Source organism: Paramormyrops kingsleyae, chromosome 23, assembly GCF_048594095.1.
Source record: "Paramormyrops kingsleyae isolate MSU_618 chromosome 23, PKINGS_0.4, whole genome shotgun sequence".
NCBI lineage: Eukaryota > Metazoa > Chordata > Actinopteri > Osteoglossiformes > Mormyridae > Paramormyrops > Paramormyrops kingsleyae.
The window spans coordinates 4,824,507-4,844,599 of record NC_132819.1 but is presented as its reverse complement, the minus strand read 5'-3'; the positions used below and the strand labels follow the sequence as shown (position 1 = coordinate 4,844,599).

General features: G+C 46.5%; 1 protein-coding gene across 3 annotated transcripts in view; it reads left to right on the top strand.

Moving 5' to 3' along the window:
- Positions 1 to 17,283, top strand: part of LOC111853526 (brevican core protein) — a 32,645-nt gene extending 15,362 nt beyond the window's left edge. Inside the window, exons 6-14 of one of the 3 annotated variants that reach the window (XM_072705637.1) lie at positions 3,236 to 3,529; positions 4,804 to 5,709; positions 5,926 to 7,194; positions 9,827 to 9,934; positions 12,484 to 12,642; positions 13,399 to 13,481; positions 14,194 to 14,338; positions 14,514 to 14,696; positions 15,552 to 17,283. In XM_072705637.1, coding sequence (XP_072561738.1) covers positions 3,236 to 3,529; positions 4,804 to 5,709; positions 5,926 to 7,194; positions 9,827 to 9,934; positions 12,484 to 12,642; positions 13,399 to 13,481; positions 14,194 to 14,338; positions 14,514 to 14,696; positions 15,552 to 15,670 — 3,266 coding nt within the window. In that variant the 3' untranslated portion in view covers positions 15,671 to 17,283. Of the gene's footprint in view, positions 1 to 3,235; positions 3,530 to 4,803; positions 5,710 to 5,922; positions 8,811 to 9,826; positions 9,935 to 12,483; positions 12,643 to 13,398; positions 13,482 to 14,193; positions 14,339 to 14,513; positions 14,697 to 15,551 lie in introns of those variants that run through there. The other 2 variants (XM_072705636.1, XM_072705638.1) reach the window with 2 other exon arrangements.
- Positions 17,284 to 20,093: the final 2,810 nt, after the last annotated feature.

Sequence of the window (20,093 nt, the reverse complement as noted above, 5' to 3'; positions counted from 1 at the left end):
CGAATAGACCTTACCAGGTAGGCTGAGGAGTGTGATCCCCCTATAGTTGGAACACACCCTCCGGTCCCCCTTCTTGAAGATGGGGACCACCACCCTGGTCTGCAAATCCAGAGACACCGCCCCCGATGTCCACGCGATGCCACAGATGCGTGTCAACCAAGACAGCCCCACAGCATCCAGAGCCTTACGGAACTCTGGGTGGATCCCCCGGGGCCCGGCCACCGAGGAGCTTTTTAACCACCTCAGCGACCTCTGCCCCAGAGATAGGGGAGTCCATACCCAAATATCCAGACTCTGCTTCGTCATTGGATGGCATGTCGGTGGGATTGAGGAGGTCTTCGAAGTATTTCTTCCACCGATCCACAGCGTTCCGCTTGGCCCGCCGGTACTCATCAGCTGCTTCCGGAGTCCCACAGAACAAAAAGGCTCGATAGGACTCCTTCTTCAGCTTGACGACATCCCTCACCGGTGGTGTCCACCAGCGGATTCGGGGATTGCCGCCGCGACAAGCACCGACCACCTTACAGCCACAGCTCCGATCTGCCGCCTCCACAATTGAGGCGTGTAACATGGCCGATTCGGACTCGATGTCTCCCGCCTCCCCCGGGACATTGGCGAAGTTCTGCCAGAGGTAGGAGTTGAAACTTCCTCTGACAGGGGATTCCGCCAGACGTTCCCAGCAAACCCGCACTATACGCTTGGGTCTGCCAGGTCTGACCAGCTTCCTCCCCCACCAGTGGAGCCAATCCACCACCAGGTGGTAATCAGTTGACAGCTCTCCTCACCCGAATGTCCAATACATGCGGCCGAAAGTCCGATGTCACGACCACAAAGTCGATCATCGAACTACGGCCTAGGGTGTCCTGGTGCCAAGTGTACATATGAACACCCTTATGCTTGAACATGGTGTTCATTATGGACAATCCATAACGAGCACAGAAGTCCAACAACAAAACAACACTTGGGTTCAGATCGGGAGGGCCGTTCCTCCCAATCACGCCCCTCCAGGTCTCACTGTCATTGTCCACGTGAGCATTGAAGTCCCCCAGCAGAACAAGAGAGTCCCCGGGAGGAGCACTCTCCAACACCCCTTCCAGGGACTCTAAAAAGGGTGGGTATTCTGAACTGCCGTTTGGCGCATAAGCGCAAACAACAGTCAGGTCCCGTCCCCCCACTCGAAGGCGAAGGGAGGCTACCCTCTCGTCCACCACGGTAAACCCCAACGTACAGGCACCCAGCCAGGGGGCAATAAGTATGCCCACCCCAGCTCGGCGCCTCTCCCCGTGAGCAACTCCAGAGTGGAAGAGGGTCCAACCCCCTTCGAGGAGACTGGTTCCAGAGCCCAAGCCGTGCTTCGAGGTGAACCCGACTACATCTAGTCGGACCCTCACACCCTCGCGCACCAGCTCAGGCTCCTTCCCCACCAGAGAGGTGACATTCCATGTCCCTAGAGCTAGCTTCTGCAGCCGAGGATCGGACCGCCAAGGTCCCCGCCTTCGACCACTGCCCAGCTCACAACGCACCCGACCCCTATGGCCCCTCCTACAGGTGGTGAGCCCATTGGAGGGGTTTTCAACAAGATACCGACCATAACACAGCTGGAGGTTATGTAGTGAGTATTATCTTGAACAATTTAAAATGGAATTCTGTGACAGATGACCTGGCCCCGGAACCCTCCCCCCCCCCACCTAAACCCTATCTATAGAGCTGGATTGAGCAGTAAGAGCAAGGTAGCCAACATGCAGAAACTCCTTCTGTTGGAGAAGCATTCCAGGTGGCTACATCTGGAAGCTGGTTGAAGAATCTAAACTATGAAAAAATTATGAAATGTTCAACACTTCTCTTGGTTATTGCAATATTAAATATGTATTATTTTCTTGGCCAAGAGGCCTTTTACTGTAAGGTGAATAACACAGCTAAAATAGAGACTAATGTATAAAAAGTGGGCGTGTCCAGGCTTTTGTCTGGTACTGTATATTCATTCAGATAAGTAATAATAACTCTAACAATATTCCAATGCAAAACACAAGATTACAATAACAGTAATAGACTCAAGAACAGATATTTACGACATGCACACTGTGATCCCCAGATGATCGGTGTAATTCACTCACCATAGCTGATGAGTTTGTGATGTTTATAATCAGGAGTAGAAAGGACTGTCAGAAATTCGGCAAGGTGTCATCAATATGGGTTTCAACTCAGTTTTGGTGCCTGTATGAAATGGCAGATCACGACCATTTGTGAGTCATTTTGCGAAGGGTGTTGGTGCAGTTTGGAGGCCCAGACAGAGCCTGGGGCTGCCATCACAGTGAGGGCTCAGGCTAACGGGCTGATGGGCTAACGGGTTAACAGGCTAGCAGGCTTATGGGCTAACGGGCTAACGGGTTAACAGGCTAGTGGGCTAATGGGCTAGCGGGCTAACGGGTTAACAGGCTTGCGGGCTAACGGGCTAGCGGGCTAACGGGTTAACAGGCTTGCGGGCTAACGGGCTAGTGGGCTAACGGGTTAACAGGCTTGCGGGCTAACGGGCATGCTGCTTTGTGCTCAATCTGGCAGAGGCTGATGTGTAACACCACAGCTGTGGACTGGCAAACACTCAAAGTGAACAAAGGGGTGTTTTTTCCCGCTAGGCAGCCGTTAGACCACCTCAGGGCTTGCTCAGACTGTGGGAACCCCATTCTGTCTGCAGAGCTTAAAGCTTCTTTTTTCCTTTCAGTTCAGTCCTCTTTGGGTTAGCTCATCACATTAAGACCAATTCAATCCTTTACTATGTATTACAGGGTTTTAATGGTGCAATTTAGTAGTTCTGTAAAACTCATAAATAGAAGCTTGGCCTGAATATTTTGTTTCTCTTCTAATGTGAGTGTGCTTTTGAGTTAAGTGGAGACAAGAAAAAGCACATTAGAATGTATCTACTTTATTTGTCTGTGTGGGGTAATTCAGTTTTCACCTCCTCCATCTTGCTCTCCATTAGAAATAAATACACAGGTAAGCGGAAGGTTTGGGAGCAGAGCACAGGATCAGCCAGTGTCCCGCACATCTGAAGCGATTGGGGTTAAGGGCCTCGCTTAGAGGTCAATGGTAGAATCACTCTGCTGGCTATGGGATTTAAACCAACAACCTTCTGGTTATAGGAACAGAATCTTAACCCACAGACTGCACCGAACTGAAACCAAAATGGACCTGCAAGTGTCGGATTCAGATGCCAATATGTGTGTCTGTTCCCGTGCAGGTGAGGTGTTCCATAGCTCTGTCCCACAGCGCCTCACACTGGATCAGGCCCAAGCCTTCTGCGAGAACGCAGGCGCTGAGCTGGCCACCACTGGCCAGCTATACGCAGCCTGGAACGACGGCCTGGACCACTGCAGCCCGGGCTGGCTGGCGGATGGCAGCGTGCGCTACCCCATCGTCACCCCTAGGGAGCGGTGTGGAGGCAACCAGCCCGGGGTCAAAACCATCTACCGCCACAGTAACCAGACAGGCTTCCCTGAGCCACACAGTCTGCATGACGTGTACTGCTTCAGAGGTCAGAAAGCGACCGTGACAGGCAGTGGGTTACACCACTGACCCAGAAGGGTTAACTGACATTTGGTGACTGCAGATTTGCTTGATCTTTTGCCAGGGCAAGGACTAGCCTGTGTTTATGTATGTGTGTGTGTGTGTGTGTGTGTGTGTGTGTGTGTGTGTGTAATCACTATATCACTGTATAACACTGCTACAGATTTTGGGCCCCAGTTGTATTGCCCCCCCCATCCCCCACTTTAAGATGGCCTTGCTCACACCCCCACAGTGGGTTCGATTGCTGCCCCTGGTTCTGTGCCTGTGAGCAGGACGCACATTCTCTCTGTGGGTTCCCACCCACACTCTACTAATGTGCAGTTAGGTGAACTGGTGTCAGTAAATTGCCCCTTGGGAGCATTGGGAGCGTCGCCCTGCAGTGGCCTGGCCTTCTCCATGGGGTGTTCCCTGGAACAGCTGGCTGCATAAGTGGGAATGGAAACTGGACGGATGAATTAGATATGTAATCTATTGCAATGGTTTCATATTATGTAGTTTTAAATTCCAGCTATGGGTGGCGATAATTGCCTGTCTGGGGATTGTTTCTCATCATAATCAAAGCCTCCTTTATGGATTAAGGCATTTCTAAATGTGGCTGCTGGGCTTTTAAACTGCCAACTTTCCCATAGTTATCATGACCTTATAAAAGAAGGGCTGAAATGGTTGATTCAGAGTTTTCTAAAATTATTTTTATTCTTGATCCATCCCTCCATATATCCCTCCCTCCCTCCATATATCCATCCATCCCTCTCTCATTCATATATCTATCTATCCATCCATCCATCCATCCCTCTCTCATCCATATATCCATCCATCCATCCATCCCTCTCTCATCCATATATCCATCCATCCCTCTCTCATCCATATATCCATCCATCCCTCTCTCATCCATATATCCATCCATCCATCCCTCTCTCATCCATATATCCATCCATCCCTCCCTCCATATATCCCTCCATCCCTCCATATATCCATCCATCCCTCACTCCCTCCCTCCATATATCCATACATCCATCCATCCCTCCCTCCATTCATATATCCATCGATCCATCTCTCCCTCCCTCCATCCATCCATCCATCCATCCATCCATCCGTCCATCCATCCATCCATGCCTCTCCCATAACCACTTCATCCAGTACTGGGTGCAGTTACAGGACTTTGAGGCCAATTTGTTGAACTACTGAGCTTCAAAAACCCAGAGGAGAGTGTATTACTTAGTGCTGGTTCCTCTATCTCTGCAGGCAACAGGAGTCCTCACACCGATTCTCCCATGGATTACTTCGCCACTGAGCCGGAAGACATAGGCCAGTACATAGTGACCTTAATGGAGCCTCTTGAGGAGATCAGCCTAGGTCAAGGGACAGAACAACAAGAGAGAGAGGCCCAGGGTGCACTGGAGTCGTTCTCAGTACATGGCAGTAGGCAGGAACCCCCCACTACCATGGCCTCCAGCGGTAATCTGCCCTCCTTTGGTGATTCTCAGTCCCAAGTCACCCCATTATCCAATCCCCAGAGTTTACAACCCACCAGTGACATCTGGGTTCCTGTACAGGAGACTAAGATCCACATACAGCACCAGCTCCCACAGGAAGTTCACTTGGCCTCTCAGGAGTCAGTCCTTGCCTCTGGAACACCAGGAGACAATCCCAAGCATTATCAGCCCACGCCCGTCACGAACCCAGAAGCCGATGACTTTTCTGAAGAAAATCACAGGCTTGATAAAAGCACACCGACCATCGCCCTGGAGGTCCCAGTGCCCACCTCAATGACTGAATATTCAGGAGACTCTACGCATGATCAAGGCACGCCTGAGACAAATGCAGAACCCGATCACGCTTTTGTGACCCCTGATAACACAATCATTAAGCTAGAAGAAGACACAGAGGGGCCCACAGCAAATTCCCCCGTTCCCACAACAAACGCTGGAGCATCAGGGAGCGAAACCACCTTCCTTGCTAGCATCCCAGATGTACATTCAGAAAGTAGAGCACCCACCTCTTTGTATAGCCCCTCAGAGAGCTCTCCGCAGGAGACCACCACTGCATCAGGCTACCTATCAGCCTCATTTGCAGTCACAAATACACAAGAGTTGGAGGAGATGGTAGCAGGAGGAACTGAGGGAACGTCTACCGCTCTTGTTTCCCAAGGTAAGGACCAAGTTGGCTGCACCAAGATTATTCTGTTTTCATCTAATAGAGGCTTGTTTGGAGAGGCCAGAGGAACATGGGCAATAACACTGATCTATCTATCTGTCTGTCTGTCTGTCTGTCTGTCTCTGTCCGTCCGTCCGTCTATGCATGTTTTCCTACTCGGCAACTAGGAATTCTTCAATATTCTAACCCATCATTCTTTCAACACAGCAGGTCACCTGACTGAAGGCCATGCTGCAGATGAGAGGCCCGAGGAGGTCGGATCTGGTGATGTAATCGGGCCAGACGGAATTGCAGCTTCCCTGTTCACCTCCCCTACCCCTGTCAGTGTGTCCCATCTCACCTCCCAAAGTGTACCAGGACCCAGTGAGCCTGGTGAACTCGAGGCCCATAGCCCAGAGACCATTGTCCCACCTGGGTATGGGCACCAAGATGACCTAAAGAAGCATGCCATGGAGCCCACAGTGGCAGTGCAAGAGTCTCCAGAGGGCAGTGTTGCGCAGGAGTCTCCAGAGGGCAGTGTTGTGCAGGAGTTTCCAGAGGGCAGTGTTGTGCAGGAGTCTCCAGAGGGCAGTGTTGTGCAGGAGTTTCCAGAGGGCAGTGTTGCGCAGGAGTCTCCAGAGGGCAGTGTTGCGCAGGAGTCTCCAGGGGGCAGTGTTGCGCAGGAGTCTCCAGAGGGCAATGTTGCGCAGGAGTCTCCAGGGGGCAGTGTTGTGCAGGAGTCTCCAGAGGGTAGTGTTGCGCAGGAGTCTCCAGGGGGCAGTGTTGAGCACGAGTTAGTTGGTGAAGAGCTGGAGTCTACGAGCCAACCTAATCAGTTCGATGGCAGCACCACACATTCAGGGGAATCCACAGAGGCACATTCAGACTCTGGTGAAGGCCCTATCAATACTGAATCTCTACATCTGTTCGCAATGCCAACATCGCTCACTGATTCTGAAGAGGAAACCAACAAAACGACCAACAGCTTGGATGCAGAATCCCCTTCCTCTGACCACGAGGAGGAAGAGGGACATCAGTTGCTTACTGAAGCTCCATTCCAAGATGTTGTGGTGACATTGCTACCTAAAGAAGCACAAACACTCAGCTGGGACATGCAGCCATCCACTGCCACGCCACAGGAGTCACATGCCGATGTGGAATACAGCGGTGATCATCTGGCCAGCAGGCTGGATCTGCTCCCAGAGAAACCCAGCCTCTTGACTGAGATTGAGCCGGTCACCAACATGAGTAACCCCGCTTCCGCTACGGCCAGTTCTACGGAATGGCACTTCGAGCCCCCAGGCCAATCCACTACCCATCTACCCCAAGGATCCATTAACCAAGAAGAGCATCTATTGGAGGACCTGGTCAATATGTCTGCCCCCCCGCTCATAATGGACACGCACAAGACTGAAATTGAGTTTACAGCCACCCGAGTTCCCACCTTGGGGAGCCTGCCCAATGAAAAGTCCATGGTGGGGCGGGCCAAGAATGTCTCAGGTAACGTCTACACTACTCTAACCACCCTAACCACCCTCCTTCTACTTCTCAACTTGACGACGCACTAAATTCCAATCCCCGAACCACCTTCCTCCATCCACTAGCACACCGTTCCTCTCCAAACTTGCTTACACCACCCTTCCTCCACCCGATTCCTTTGTCTGTCTCAACAACAACACTACAACACCCCCCCAACCCCCGTCATGTGTGATCCCACTTGAACTGGGCACTGGCAAATGGGACGACTCCACATTAAGTGTTTGTCAGACAAATTGATTTTTTTGCTGCGTATGACATTGTCATTTTGTTAGAAGGCGCAACTTCTGTGAAGTACGTACTCCTTTTTTGGACCCATGGTTTCTGTGGAAAAAAATAAGTTTTTTTTCTTTCTTCCCCACTTTTTCAGTGAGAAAGAAGTCCTCTCTGCCTTTGCATGTCTGTGTAGATCTCTGTTTCCTTTTAGTTGATGTGTGGTTCCAGTCACCTGAAATTACGGTAAATTGACAGAAGGGGGCAGTACTACTTTAGGCAGCATGAGCAAAACTAGGAAACCAGAAATGCCATTGTGATCGATCCAAAGATGCAGACCACAACCTTCTTCAGAGTATCACGCAATAACAGCTGAGCAAATCTTAAGCGATTATGTGGGTTCCTCCCGCACGTGAAGCTGCTCTCCTCACCTGAAGTGACCCAATGTTTCACATCAATTCAAGCATAACTCAGAAAACCAATGGGAATTGTTGATTCTGCAGAGGGGCTCAGAATGTAGCTGTTTGTCCCAGGGTGGTAGAGGTTGCTTAGAAAGCAGCATATATCTGCGACATTGTGTAATGACATTGGGTGACAGTGATGGATTCATGCTTCACTACCTTTCTCATTTTGCAAATAACATCACTGAACCGCATTACAAGCCAAACTAAAATAGTGGTCTTCACACACGCAGGTAATTCCCAAAGCTGGGATGGGTCTTGGTTTTCCATAACCAGTGTAAACAAGTTTTATTTTTAGTGCTGTAGACCATAAGAGTGTTTATTTTTTTTTTCTTTTTACTGCCAAGAAAAGAGCGGGTACACCCATTTCAGTTCAATATTGAGGACCTGTGGCATTTTTTTAAATCGTGTGCTCAGCGTTGATTTCCTGTGTCATTCTGGGAACTGTTCCTTACCCTTCCACTGCGATGAACACTGGGAGAGACCTGCTGTCTCTGTAGCGGGAGAGCGATTCTTTGTACTGAAAAGAAATGGTTGGTTGTGTACCTGCACAATTTCTCGCCTTTGGAAGGAGCGATGACTCTGTCAGGGTAATTGTTATATCCCACTGACAGTAAAACTGAATAAAACTTGGAAAAAAATATTCAACTGCAAACTTGCTTATTGTTGCAAATTTAATTTATTTTGCGCGAACATGCATAAAAGTACTAGAAAAAAATATATAAAAAACAGTGGTTTATGACAATTGTCTTGTTAAGGCAAATATTTTAATGAAGCTAGAATTTTATAACCTATAGTATCCTTTTTTGTACAGCTCCGGTGTAAAACTGGTTTGATGCTCTTATAAAAAGATAGGTGTACTTTCAGAGGAAAACCTAATTATTAAAAGTGAAAATGTAACTCTAACTTCATTTGTAGATGCCTTTTTCTACCCTTCTTTCCTGAAATCTCTGTGCACTTGTTTTGTGAGTGGGTGAGTTCAAGATGAGAAAGCGATGCGCAATCAAAGAGCTCCCTCTTCTGGGCCAAGCATCTACACTCATCCAAAAAAATAGCACTGCATGATTAAGGGTAAGGACAATAGTAATCAAATAATCTAGTAAGTGTAAGGTTTTGGTAAAAACATGACTCATTTTTGACAGATAATAGGATTTTCCTTTGCTAAAGTGAAGCTTTGAGGGCAATTTACTATTTGGTGGTTACATTCAAACTTATTTGTTTCTTCAAACATTAGCTTTCACTTTTTGAAAAAACTGAAACTCCAAACTAATTCAAAGGACATCAAGGTAAAAGTACAGGTGGAACACCCTGAGATTCTAAAAGAGTCACACAATGGAACGACACCGAAGAGCAAACGGCATTACCAGATATGACAGTGTGGGAACAAATTTGTGGAACGTAGGTTGGTGAGCTGTTAACTCACATGGTTAGAAGTCCAGGTGTCGCACACCTTCACGGGTACTCTGAAGCTAGTAAGTATCCCAGATCACACACCTCATTTGTCTTATTTAGTACCGATTGTATTTAGTGGGGTACTATCAATGTGTCAAGAGATTTGTGAATTTATGAACCACTTTTGAACAGTGAGTACAGCTAATGCTTAATGTACCATATCTCAGAGCATGGCATGTACTCCATCAAAGAACAGCAGAAAGCGGCTCACACCAGCACTGGAAGGTGAAACGAGATCCACTGTCGTTGCGTCCTCTGTTACTACGAATCAGTGAGACTAGAGTTTTCACCAAAGTGTCGATGTGTCACTTTTCCCGTCGCTCAACATCGTGTCGCGGAAAAAAAAACCAGGATAACATCATCGGCGAAGCAGCAGAACCAATACATGCGACCCTGCGGTTTGTGAGTCTGCTGGAGATGCAGGACTGGCTTGGCCTTGCCGGCATTGTCCTCCTCTCACTGTGTTTCAGACCCCTGCCTGGACAGCCCCTGTGCCAATGGGGGCACCTGCATAGAGGAGAAGGGGTCCGTCAAGTGCCTCTGTCTGCCCACCTACGGGGGAGAGCTTTGCCAGACGGGTAAGAGTGCAGCCTCTCACTGTGACACACACACGCACACAGACACACACACACGCACACAGACACACACACACGCACACACACGCACACAGACACACACACATGCACACAGACACACACACACACGCACACACACGCACACAGACACACACACACACGCACACAGACACACACACACGCACACAGACACACACACACGCACACAGACACACACACACGCACACAGACACACACACACACACACACACGAAGGAGATGAAATGAATGCAAACTAAGTGAAATGGATGGACCGTGTCGGCATTCTGCGGGAAAGCGCTTAGATCATGAAACTGCACCTTCCTCCGCTCTGTGAGTAACTCTCACACTGGGGGGGGGGGGGGGGGGGCGCAAAAGCGTGACGTCGACACCACCGGAACGCAGACAGGTGCCAGAAATGCTGCAAAAGCACTGTGGCTGCAAACTGTAAAAAAAATCAAATGGTTTGCGGGGCATTTGGTAAGCGGATATAAAGGAGCGTAAAGCGAAACTCTGCATGAAACTGCAGCCCTTTGGAATTGGGTTTATAAGTAAAGATCCTTTTAAAGGCCATTTTTATACCATTGCTCAAACAGTCCTACATTAGGACCAAGGAACCAAAAATAAGTATCTAGAGCTTTTACATTATGGGTTTTTTTATAGTAAATGTTAGGGTATAAAACTGTGTAACATCTGAGGCACAATTTAGTGTTTTCCTCCTAGAATCCTAACTTCGATCCCTTTTCACTCTGGAGAAAAACAAGCTTTTCTACTTAATTAAATTACTCAGTAGGCTTTTTGGTTTCTTTCACAGAAACTAAATGAGATGAGACAAAAACGAAGAGGCGAGTGTTCAGGGGGATGTTGTAGCGAATGGAGTGGTGCAATAAAACCAATCCGTCAGCTGGGATGGGAGACAGCGAGTTCTGCGTGCCCTGCGTTGTTAAACTCAGGGAAAATGGACATCAACCTTTACGTTTGCTCACACTAAAATGAAACCTTCTTTTTGGGGAGGGGGCAATTATTCCAGGTGCCATCAGCTTCCTTCCTGTCAAGATTAGTGTTTGTCAGCGTGATTGCATGACGCCTCTGGCACAAAGCGCAACGGCGTCGGGGGGCAGCCGGCAGGGCGCGCAAGGCATGCTGGGAGACCTCTTACGCCCTCAGCACCTCTGGGGGGTTCTGACGTCGCCGTTTTTAGCGCTGAATGAGGCGCAGCTGGCCACTCCACGATGGCGTCTGCCTTCTTCTAGATGCGGCTCCGGCTCCTCAGCCAGTTTCCCTGCCTCAAGTGTTTCCTTAACTAACCTCCTTGTTTTTAAGGCCTCTTTTTTGTATCTGTGTAGGAAAAGCAAATGTTTTATTGGCTGGTGGAGAACATGCTAAAGCTGTAGCAGGGGGCGTCAGAATGGCACAGATACGCTGAGAGATTCAGGGGCCCAGCGCTCGACAGGGGCCCTTGGAAACTTAAAGGGGCAGTTCACCCAAAAACTGGAAAAAAATGTTTTAGATGGGCTTTAGATCTATCTATCTATCTATCTATCTATCTATCTATCTATCTATCTATCTATCTATCTATCTATCTATCTATCTATCTACTGTATCTGTCTGTCTGTCTGGCTGGCTGGCTGTCTGTCTGGCTGGCTGTCTGGCTGGCTGGCTGCCTGTCTGTCTGGCTGGCTGTCTGTCTGTCTGGCTGGCTGGCTGTCTGTCTGGCTGGCTGTCTGTCTGTCTGGCTGGCTATCTATGTGGTTCTCCTGGGAGTTGCTTGCTTTTGGAGATATCAGCCATAGAAATGTCAGTCTTCTCGAATATAATGGGACTGAATGGCGTTCTTTCAGTTGTGATTAAAGCACCAAAAAATACGTTCGAAAAATTCAACAGCAATGTCTCTTATTAGAAGTGCTGACCCAGTCAACCAAGGTAACCCACAGACTTTGTATCGAGCAGGAGGACCTACAAACCCTAGAAACCATTTTCTTCTACCAAACTCCACACACCAATCATATCACTGCGCAGAAGATACAAGCACGAGCATGAGCATGCCTGGCCCCTTTAAAATCAGGTGGGGAGGCTTAGGGTGATATTTCATCAGGGAGCCCAGAATATCTAGGTGCCCAAAAAATCACTATACACATCCATCCATCCTCCCATCTACAAATCACTCTTCCTGATGAAGGTTGTGGTTATGCTCAACATGCCGTACCCAAAGTTCAGCACCTATATATCCTGTTAATCTCTCCTGAAGGGAAGTACTTGTTTCGCCTCTCTTTCCATACCCCCGGCCCATCATTATGTGCCCCCCCAAACCCCCTACCCGTTGATTGCTGATGGTCTGTCTTGCTCCACACTAGATATGGACCCGTTAGTTGCTGATGGTCTGTCTTGCTCCTCGCCAGATATGGACCCGTTAGTTGCTGATGGTCTGTCTTGCTCCTCGCCAGATATGGACCCGTTAGTTGCTGATGGTCTGTCTTGCTCCTCGCCAGATATGGACCCGTTAGTTGCTGATGGTCTGTCTTGCTCCTCGCCAGATATGGAGCGCTGTCAGGCCGGCTGGGACAAGTTCCAGGGCTTCTGCTACAAGCACTTCTCGGGCAGGCAGAGCTGGGAGGCGGCGGAGCAGCAGTGTCGCCTTTTCGGCGCCCATCTGGTCTCCATCCTGACACCCGAGGAGCAGGACTTCATTAACGGTGCCCGGGTGACCCTTCGCCGCGCCGGACTCCATGCCCGTCAGAAAAACATGGCAGGCGGCAGGACCGCTGCCCGCTTTGACTCCTTGCTGCATCGTCGCGGTTCAGCACCGCCATGTTGGATGAACGGTTTGCTTGGGGGAGACAGGCAGGCTAACATGTCTACAACAAGTTGATTCGGGGCAAAAATAGGGGGGCGGGGCCACAGTTGATTGGCCCCCAGAGTACCCCCTCCTCTGTCCCTTAACGTTTCAAAACATGTCAGTCACTAATGATGGGGTTGGCCCATCAGTATGTATTTTGAATCCTCTTATGCCCCCCAATCAAAAAATCCTAGAATCACCCCTAGGTTGGCTAGAATAGAAAAACTAAAACTACTTTCTCAGGGACTTCCTGGAAGTTCAGTGGTAACTGGCTTGGCCCACTATGTAAGAGATATTGGTGCCTCAGCCAAGACCAATCGACTTATATTCCAAAATTTGGTAGGCAGGGGCCTTTGCAATTGTCTTAACTTTCCCCTCATTTATGGTGCCCTCCCCCCAACTCCTCCCACCCCAGTTGACTTTGAAGAAAGTAGTTGGGGGAGCCTCTAGCAACTATCTAGCAAATATCCCAACATATTCCAGGGGCCTCTGACCCTTGTTGATGTGCCCTCTCTAATGCCTGATACTGCGTGTAAGAACCAGCTGCTGATTTACACCGTAGAACTACACAGATTCCATTAATGATTGTTGAAACTCCCTTTATTTTCCTCAGATAATTACAAGGAGTACCAGTGGACTGGACTGAATGACAAAACCATTGAGGGGGACTTCCGCTGGTCTGACAGCAACCCACTGGTGAGCGTCTCTTGTGAGCGCCAGTGAGAAGCAATGCAGCTCTAAAACACTGCTTCTTTCGATTCAGATCACTACCATGTTACTTAACCCATCTTCAGTTGTAAAAGAAAAGTGTTTCATATACTCTAAGCTTTCAATACTTTCTGAATTCTATACTCTCTGTGTCCCATACTCACTGCATCCCATACTCTCTGCTTCACATATTCTAAGTTTCCAATACTTTCTGCTTCCCAAAACTCTGCTTCCCATATACACTGCGTCCCATACTCACTGCTTCCCATACTCACTGCATCCCATATTCTCTGTGTCTCATACTTTCTGCTTTCCATATTCTAAGCTCCTCATGCTTTCTTTCTCTCTGCCTCCCATACTCCAAGTTTCCAATATTTTCTGCTTCCCAAACTCTGCTTCCCATACTGTAAATTTCCCATATACACTGTGTCCCATACTCCCTACGTCCCATACTCTCTGCTTTCCATGCACAGTGTCCCATACTCACTGCTTCCCATACTCTCTGCATCCCGTACTCTCTGCTTTCCATATACATTACGTCCCATACTCACTGCTTCCCATACTCACTGCATCCAATACTCTCTGTGTCCCATACTTTGTGCTTTCCATATTCTAAGCTTCCCATGCTCTCTTCCTTTCTGCCTCCCATACTCCGTAGCTGTAAACGAAGTAATGCAGTTCTACTCCCCCACCCTTCTAGCTCTATGAGAACTGGTACAAAGGTCAGCCCGACAGCTACTTCCTGTCTGGGGAGGACTGTGTGGTGATGGTGTGGCACGATGGGGGGCGCTGGAGCGATGTTCCCTGCAACTACCATCTGTCCTACACCTGCAAGAGGGGTACCTGTGAGTATCCTTTATGCCTCTACTCTGTATTGAATTACTTTTACCTTGCTCACTATACTATACTCTACTATACTAACCCATACTGTAGCATCGTTTCAGTTTAGTGGAGGTTTCAGCTCATTTAAACACTAAAAGTGCTTATGGTCCGCCGATATTCCTCCACGTTGCTTATTAGCCTCCTGCGGTCAGCCACCAACCGTCCGCAATGCCAGGGTGTTTACCAAGCTGCGCAGCCGCTATGAGACCAACTCGGCCGTCCGCTACTACTGCGTGGAAGGCTTCCTGCAGAGGCACAATCCCGTGGTCAGGTGTCTGCCCAGCGGCAAGTGGGAGGAGCCTCGAATTGTTTGTATCGCTGGTGAGAGACTTTAGTAATGAATGCTATAAAAAGCAGAGGGAACGGCGACCTTTGTCGTTTGTACTTTCTTTTGTGAATTAATCAGGGCTCTCAAGCCTCACGCATTGACCGCGAGACACACGCATTTCAACCAGTTCACATGCTCACAAGCCACAGCTTGTGTTTCTCACGCTGATAGGGCCCACCAGGGTGTTCTGTTATTCAGAATTAACAGACGATGCGCAGGCATGTGCAGTGCAGAATTCCGCCAAGTTCATAGCTGTCCCGAGTCAGACAGAGTTAATAGCCAATCAGAAAATAGCATTTGATGTTTCCGGTTAAAATTCCAAAACAAGATACATGCAAGCACGTTATTACATGGATGCACTTGTATACGGAGTGCAGGCAAGGTGGAAGCGGAAGAGCAAGATCTGATGAATCTGGTATGTAGGGCTCTCAAGTATCACGTATTGACCGCCACTACAGATGTAAACTCACTCCAAACTCTTGATGAAACTTGAGACCCCTGCATAATTGTGGGCAATTCCATGCGAAGGCCTGTTTGATGTCACATCCATAATCATGGTAAAATGCTGTGTATTTCTAATGTTGAAATAAATATATGACTTTTGAGGATTTGTCTATATTCAACCCAAAAGGTTACATGCATAAAGATCTGCAATCTGACTTGTTGATACTTAGCTTGTCCGTGCACTGAGGCACTTTGTCTGCCGATGTCAGTCTAAGTGTCATGTCCATAATGCTGGAAATTCCCTTGTAAGACTCTGATCGGCGTTGTGATGCTGTGACGTGTCGTGATTTTTGATTGGAGTTTCAAAGGCAAACAGGCTGATGTGGCGCTGCTCTGCTCTCCAGCATTCCCAGGTTCGGAGGGGCTAGAACAAGCATCCTCCGGTGATGTCACAGGTCCGACCGCGGATTCGGTGACGAAGAAGTCCGTCCCGGAATACTTTGACATCAAGTGGAATTTTTGACCTTCTCAATCACCCTCAGCCCGCCCCCACCCTCAAAACCCAGCCTAGAAACATCCCTGCCTTCATGTCCCACACATGCTGGTTTGTAAACTAACTGACCTCAAGGATCCCCCCCCTCACCTGTTTTCCTTAGTGACTCCCTCCCAACGTGCGCTTTCCAGTCATGGTGGGCTGATGAGGCTCATTCAGGGTTGCCATGGCATTCTACCATTAATGTCCATTAAATACAATTGTCCGACTGCCAGGCTGGTAATGATTCTTCGCGGGTTGCCACTCTGGCCCTACGCTTACCGGCATTGCACTCACTCATGTGTGATCTTTTCCCAAATGTTTGTGTTTACAGCTTCAGTGACCTTGTGGGTTCAAGGCAAAACAGGGCGGGTGGAGATTCAGTCCTGATTCTCCCAGCAGCCTTTGCCGCAGACGTGAGCTGGGCCCCTTGAAATACTGCCTAAACCCAGTTCATATGTCAAACTAGAAAATCACGATGAGCCCCAGTCCTGCTGGTCACCCACTTTCCGGCACGGCCATTTTGTTTTTTCAGTTATTTTAGGTATTTCACCTGCTTCGCCTTCCATTAACTCCTTTATCAGAAGTCTGACACAGGGCCAAAACTGTGTTACCTTGCTTTATGTTTTGGACCTTAATGTTAAGTCATATTGGATCTGTGCTGTGCTGTGCTGTGCTGTGCTTGGTGTACAGTATTATTTACATTGGGAGCTCATCAGGAGGACCAAAAGCCTGATTCTGTCGTAGCCATAGCATGTCTCCTCTGTCAGGCCTCTTATGTACCCTTTAACTGCCCCCCCCCCACCCCACCCCAAAATGCCTGCCAACAATCAGTGATCCATCTGCCCTCAGAAGAGGAAACCAGTGCCATGATTTGCATTGTGACTCCAAAGCAAAAATTCTTAATAAGGCTCATGTTCCAAATTTCTTAAAAAAAAAAAAAAAAAAAACTTAAAAATTAGTTTTATTTCAGTGATGGAATAAACTTTGCCAGGCCTGGTATTCAAGCAACCAGACAATTTTATATTCACAGTACGCAGTATAACTGGGTCTCAAATTAATTGTATTAATAATATCTCAAAAAAAATCACATTGACATAGTTCTATGGAAAGCTTTATGTTGTAATAAAGTAAGATAGAATAAAGTAACTCCTTCGCATAAATCAATAACCAATGAACTTCTACGGATTCACTTTTAATTTGTGGTACTGTTTGTAATTGTAAGCAACACATAAATGTTTAAAGTTCATGTTTAAATAGATTTCAAACAACATAATAATCAATACTGCATGTTGAATTTAAATAAAAACCAGCTGAATTCTGCGTAAGTTAATGTTCCAGCACTTGTCTGTAGCTTGTTATACAGTGTGACAAATGTTTTTGTAAAGAGCCTTTGCTCAATATGCCTCCATTATGAAATTTCTAATAGTTTTAAAGATATTTTAATATTTTTAGAGATGTGTACCTTAAATCATTGGTTTGTACTGGACAGTTAGTGTATTACTTTACAAGTTAATGTATGGTCATATTAATCCATAGCACTTGCATCTGCGACATGTAAACTCTCTCTGTGCTGTCATAAAAACACATTTTGAACATTACAATGGGGTGAATTATATTTTCAAAATGTATCACCAACTGTTGTGCTGACTGCCCAGAACAGACAACGTTCCTGCAATGCAATGTGTTTTATCGTGAGGCACACTGACTTGCTAAGATCATGAAATTGCATTTTCTGATCTCTTAGGTAGAAGTTAATATATCCTGCCCAAAACAACATGAGATATAGTGTTGTATGGGTTTCTCTGTTATATTTCAGTTTTATTCATTTAACATAACATAAAATTTAAATTAGCATTAATTTAATTAATTAATTAAATAAATTATATACACACACACACCTCATTTAAAATTGATTTTTTTTTTGTAATAAAAACCAGGGATTGGCATTGTTTTTTATGACCTTAGTGTAATTAAGTGGCCAAAAGCAAACAAACAAATATTTAAAAATGTATAACAGCATTATAAAAACATTTGCATAGATTTTTTATTTCGTATTATAATAGTCATAATTTTCAAATATTACATAATTATTGTTTTGTTAAAATAAAGTACATGAATGCAGGATATATTTGGTCAAGTATGAAAAATAATTGATAAAATAACAAGCCTTTTTATATGTCTCTATAATTAAAGAAGCACAAAAAAATCCTCTTTAAACAGTAGCTGACAGATCGAGCTGGAATGTAGTGGGATCTGGGTACCTTGAAAAAAAAGGAATTATTTTTCTCTGTTTATTTTATAGACATCTTGTATAGGAACAGGAACATACTATAGAAGTAGTATGAGAAACCTATTTACATCTGATGTTCCGGTGCTACAGAGAGATCGACGTGATTCTGAACATCTAATCAAAATTTAAGCTGAACTCGAACAATTCAGTCGTTGCCCTACGAGCCCATTCTGCATGTAGCAAAGCTCGCGCTCTGTGTACAGATTGGAGTCGTCAGGTTTGTTTGACGTTTTGCTCTGTCACGCCATCGCAGTGGTTCCAGGCTGCAGCTTCAGCAGCTGGGATTGTCAGGAACACTGAAAATAAACCAAAATCAAATCAACAGCTGTCTGGGTGTCTCTGACTTTTCTTTGTGTGTTTATCCACGTTTTTGTCTATCCATCCAGCTCTTCTATCGATGCGGGACACAGAGCGACTCTCTGTACATTTTGTACTAATTTTAGTATGATGGGTTCATTGTCACCTCTCTGCATGAGTTCTGTAGCTGTGGTTACTCCCCAAACTGCACCAGCCTGCAAAACGTGTAGAAGAAACTGCTTCCTTCTGGATTTCACGATGGCTTCTGATGATTGGTGCCGCCTGGTGCCATGGACTTAAAATCCACCTACCAGGGGTCACCTCCTTGCCCCTGACAGTTACTACACTGGGAAAAAACAAGCTTCTTTTTAAGTTTTAGTAAGAGTAAAAAACCCTTAAGATCTCTTATGAATTAACATCCAGTGATAGCCCACTAATTAACAATATGACCAATTAAAAGTTGGTAAGTGTGGGGAGAAATTGAATCCGAAGACAAACGAAGCAAATAAAGTTGAAGGAAAGGATCACCAGCATTAGACGTTTCAGTTCCTTGTGTGAATTTCAGTGTTTATGCAAACAGGCCTGGTTCCGGGGTTGGGATTTGCAGTGGGCTATGTAGGACACTACCAGCACTCTCTGCTTTCACAAACATACAAAGGATTATACAGATTCACAGCGGACATCCCCGTCACCAACACATAAACACACATTCACCTAGAGGTCACAGCGGTGCTTTTGGATTAGCTCTGTTTTGTTATTTGAACAATGGCTCGGCCTACAAAACAGTAGCCTCTGTATTTAGGTATGTAACAGGCTCTAGACCAGTCTTGGGCAAGTATTTTCCTTGGAGGGGCAAAGACCTTCGTAATGTGAACTGGGGCCAATATTTAATGATTATATATGTCCCATGAAAGCTGCAATAATATTGATTATACTTTACTAAAAATAGAATAGCAGACCAGGTCTGCTCTAGAAAGATCATGTCTTCCATTCCTAAGCAACCATGCCACTAAACCTTGGATGAGTTTCTTCATCGTAGTTTTGAAATATTTGTGGTGTGCATTTGTTAATCATTTTGGAATCTACCATTACCACAGAAAAAGGGTGAACTTGCAGACAGTACGCCTTTGTCAAGAGAAGAAATTGTAAGGCCGCGTTCTGTAATTTCACAGCCTCTGAAAGGGACCTCAAACTCGCCTGCTGTCCTTGTTACTACCAGCACACCTCATTTCATACTAATAAACTACTCACCATTTCATTAAGGATTCATCATTTTCAACGGTTTCACTATTGAATTGTCCTGCTTTCAGTTTGATTTTGGAATTACACTGGAATTCCATTGTGGTTTGAAACAAAGTAACTAATGCAGTGATTAGTATTGCTGTTTATATGATGCTATGCAGGTTTAAAACAGCTCGTTGCAAATAAGTACACATAAAACTATCTGGAAAGCTGACACTTAGCCACAATCGTCTGACAAAGGAATCCTGGCTGCGACACCGAACACATTTTAACATGAATATTGCAGGCATTGTAATAGGCAGGCTGTTTCTGGCAATAATCTAAGTACTGTAAGAATTCTTCTGCTCTCACATAGAGCCTGCTATTTTAACACTTTTCTCTTCATTCTTTCACATAAATTCTCTATTTTGTGTGGTATACTAACATGTCATTTAAGATTTTATTGTGTTAGTTCATTTTGCAGTCAGCTCTATGCAAACTCTATGCCAGTTTACCCACTTGGCTTGGTATATAGAGACGCTGGCAGGTGTTGAGATCTCCTGTCGGTACAGGCTTGCCTTGTATATGGTCAAGACTGTTTTT